Raw genomic sequence first — 4,180 nt, 5'->3', positions numbered from 1 at the left:
TGGCACAGCAGCAATTGCATGGTGAATCAGTGGGGGAAGTTGCCATGTGACATGAGGCCCCCAGCCACTCAGATATTGAAAAGCACTTGTGTAGACCATCTCTACCTAGCAACCCTTTAAAACAGGACTAGGAAATTGGAGTTTACAGGTTCTTTCTTACAATCACAGAGAGGTTATCATGGTTCTGCAATGGTAATGGCTCTGTGATATTCTAGCACTGATTTACATGCAACTGAAAAAACCATAGTTCTGTATCTTGACACTTCTAAATTAAATCAAGCATAAAACAAGGGAAAAATACACTGATCAGGGCCTATATTATCACTACAAGCATGCAAGATGCACTTCTAATAGCTGTGCAGTAGCTCATTACTACCCTGGCATTTCTTCCTGGCAGAAAATCCAAAACAGAATAGTTGCTTTCTACCACCACTTTTTTACAACTGAAATTCCAGGAAAGGCATAATGTTCCCATAGCCCAATTTAATGAGAGAAAACCAAATTAAAACATACAGTAGTGGTAGATATGGTACTAAAACATCCGTTTTACAGAATCAAAAATTCAACTCTCTGAAAGTGCTAGTGGTGATACTGATGGTAGGATTTTTCATAAGTGATTTGGTCGATGGGTTCAAAAAAGCTGCAGAAAGGAATAATTAATTCAAACTGGCTCTGATATTAACTGGTCAAAGAAACTGATCAGGCAGTTTGGCTACCAACATATACTCCTACATTCCAATGAAAAAGGATGGTTCTGACCCATGGGTGCTGAATGGACAGCTCCTCAAGGACTGCATTTTATCTGATTAGTGATTCAAGAGCAGGAGTGAAGGAAAACAAAATTCCTACAGTTCTACCTTTATTTTAAAAAACAAACGAACAAAAAACTCACACTCTACATAGTCCATGTATTCTATATAATACACACAAAAAAGAGAAAATACACAAGCAAGATAGAAGACACTGATATGGACAGGAGGCAGACAGCAGCTATTAAAAAAAAAAAATCTAGAGTTTGACAGATTCTCTGCAAGGGCGTGAAAACACAGAATTGCCACATTTGTATCATGTTTCACTCTGAGAACAGAGATAACCTTTGGAAGAAATTAGCCAAACAAGGAAAATCACGTCTGACTAGATGTTCATCTTTCACAATGACACTTAAAAAGACCACTGGGTTGGTCTTAATTAGCACACATCACTGAACAAGTAAATAAAAGCTATTCATGAAAGAAACTTTGCTAGAGGTACTAACATAACTTTTAATTTAATATTTAGCTTGATAGAGATACATTCTAGCTAACTGTAAAAGTGAATTGAAACATTAGCACCTTTTAACCATATATAATTCCCAAGGCAATAAGAGAATTAAAACAGAAATAAATTAAAATGAAGTTGATGAAAGGGATATTGATTCCTACCAGGGTTGGTAACTTAATAGAGCCTGCAAGTCACTGGTTCAAACTCAGCCCAGACCGACAATGACAGACTTGATGTATGTTTATTACCCTATATAAAACCAACTGCTCAGTTTAACTCCTAATGAATAACGGTTCATGGGACTGCAACCAGCACCTCTGTTGACAGCTATCAAGAATGACACCATAAATTAAGGGAAAGAAGAGTTCAAGTTCTGAGCTCACTTCTTTAGGCAGTTTCTCCAAATTAAGATTGAAGCACAAAGGTCACGTGGTGGAGGATACTGCCTACTACTGTCCAGGTTATTCCAACGAAAATAAGCTCTTTCTTTACTTATTTGCCTATTGATAATGTTGCCACTCCATGTTCCCAATACAAGAGAGTTCACTATTCACATAGCAACGTAAGTGGACATAGAATATCACAGAACATTTCCCAGAGTTCCCAAAGAGCCCAGAACCTCTGTGTCACAAACTCAGCAAGGAAGTAGCACAGACATGGACAAAGGCAACCAAATAATTAACTCTCTGGATACCTCTACAATGCCAGCAACACTAAGGAGAAATGATTTCCTTTAGACTCCTGTGTTAGACGGTAAACTTCTGTCACAGTGAACCTTCAAACCTAATTCAAAAGTAGCTACTGTTCTCACAAATGATCCCATGCAGCCTGATCAAATTGCATCACTTCTTGGTAGTAAGCTACTGCAGCATAAAAAAACATCTAATACACAGAAGCAAATCTTGGCCTAACATCAGCAAGTGTAAAGAGACTCCAGATAGCAATGGCAATGAAGTGGTGTTATATAAATGGATGGACATGATTCAGAGCTACTGAAAGGAGTATATTCCACAACAGCTCTTTGAGCACCAGCATGCACAGAAAGAGGAGAGGGGTTGGAGATCCACTGCTACATACATTTCTATTAAAAACAAAAAAAAAGAGGGGCAGTGATTAGGACACCAGGACTTTTGCAGCCTCTGAGAAGCAGAAATGGCTCTAGGACTTGGAGAGGGCTTCTCTCTGGAATCTCCCTCAAACCCAAATAACACTACTCACTACATGGTTTTTCCCTCACCCTTGACAAGGAGACTAAGCCAGTGTCTCAGGAGATGAAAGCAGAGTCACTGTCAAACACACAGCTTCCAGGATCTGAACAGTGAATGCCCTTTCATGCTAATAAAGCCAGGACTCTCCCATAGGCAAAAGGAAGCAGTATTTAATCCCACCTATGTGCTTTTGGGTACCCATGGGCATAATGAAAGTCATTTTGCTTATCCTCTTTGAAGGTGCATGCCTGCCTATAATAGCAGATGCAACACGGCTCTTACCCTGTTTCCTTTCTACAGAACAGTCTCACACATACAAGACTTTCCTCAACCAAAAGTAGGTTTTTAAAAAGAACATTCTATTGCTAGCTTTGATTTCTGACCATGGACTAAAGGCCAGGGAGAACAGCAGGCACATGATGTGACAGCAACATTCTGGAATATTTTGCTTTTCACAGCTGGAGCCGGCAGTCAATTGGTTGAGAGAGGCTGAAATGGCTTTACACTACAAAGTCAATAAAGGCCACAAACCTGCAGTGAGATCTATACCAACACCTTCAAAGTGCCATTCAAGTCAGCGAGCTCCCAAACGGCCACGAGGCAGGGGCCCTTACATAACTGGACCCAAGCAACTGACTTCAACAGTGGCGTGGTAGGTTTTTAGGGCAGAATTCAATCTTAGGCATTTCAAGTAATAAAAAGTAGCTTGGTAACACAAGCCAGCACAGCCAGATACTTCACTGTTAACACCTTTACAGTCAGGTGGGATGAAAGACCCAATGGAGCAAGCATTAACAGTGCACTGACATTTCCAGTACAAATTAACTGGTGTGCACTCCCAGCGCTCTCCAGCCTGGGGTGTGCAGGCAGAAACACCTGACTGAGTAAAGACCCGGGGCCTGCAAAGCCCTGTGCCTTTATTCACGACACATCAATGCACCCCCCTCTTGAAACAAGTTGCCGGAGCAAAAGCTGAGGGACACTGAACCTAATTCATGGGCACTGTAGCAATCTAGGCTATTCCCACCAAAGCAAGCTCTTCCCTTACTCATCTACCTATTTATAACATTGTCAACACAAGAGACAGAACTGGAGGACAAGGTGGAGAAGGAAGCAGGGTGCCTGGGGCAAGAAGAAAGGCGAGGTGGGATGCAGGAGACAGTGGGGATGGTCCAGCAGCTCTGGGGTGGAAGGGGTGGTGGGGGCAGCCCAGCAGCCCAGCTGCAGTGGCATCGGCCACCAATTCTCCCACTGGCTCCGCACCACTGAGGTCCCCAGTGCGACAGGCTTCAGCTCGGATGCCACCGGGAGCTGGGGGAGGAGAAGGGGTCCGTCCCAGTCCACCCGCTAAGGTCACCCCAAGATCACCCCAGTGGCCTGGAGGTGCCCGAGCCAGGAGCCGAGCTAGGGATCAGGGCAGAGGGAAGCCCCCCCCAGCCCCCTTACGCTGGATGGCGGGGGGCGGCGGGTAGCAGGGCCGCAGCTCCGGGTTGGCGCCGTGGCGGTGGAGGCTGCTGCTGCTCACGTAGTTACTGGGGAAGATGCCGACGCGCTGGTCGATCTGGCCCGTCCACCAGCCCTCGTCGCCGGACACGTGCGAGTCCCGGGACAACACCTGCACCACGTCGCCCGGCCGCAGGCTCAGCTCGTCCTCGCCGCACGCCTCGTACTCGAACACGGCCGTCCACAGCGGCCCCGCGCCGCCGCCCTCG

The 4,180-nt window shown here is 45.0% G+C and overlaps 1 protein-coding gene across 1 annotated transcript in view; it reads right to left on the bottom strand.

Annotated features, from left to right (window-relative positions):
* MAP3K9 (mitogen-activated protein kinase kinase kinase 9) overlaps positions 1-4,180 on the bottom strand; it is a 103,874-nt gene that overhangs the window by 91,022 nt on the left and 8,672 nt on the right. The window contains 1 exon segment of the mRNA XM_006025196.2: positions 3,915-4,176. Within this exon segment, the coding sequence (XP_006025258.2) occupies positions 3,915-4,176 (262 nt within the window).

The sequence above is a fragment of the Alligator sinensis genome, unplaced genomic scaffold, assembly GCF_000455745.1.
Source record: "Alligator sinensis unplaced genomic scaffold, ASM45574v1 scaffold768_3, whole genome shotgun sequence".
NCBI classification, from domain to species: Eukaryota; Metazoa; Chordata; order Crocodylia; family Alligatoridae; genus Alligator; species Alligator sinensis.
The sequence above is the reverse complement of the archived record's forward strand: the minus strand, read 5'-3'. Positions and strand labels throughout refer to the sequence as shown.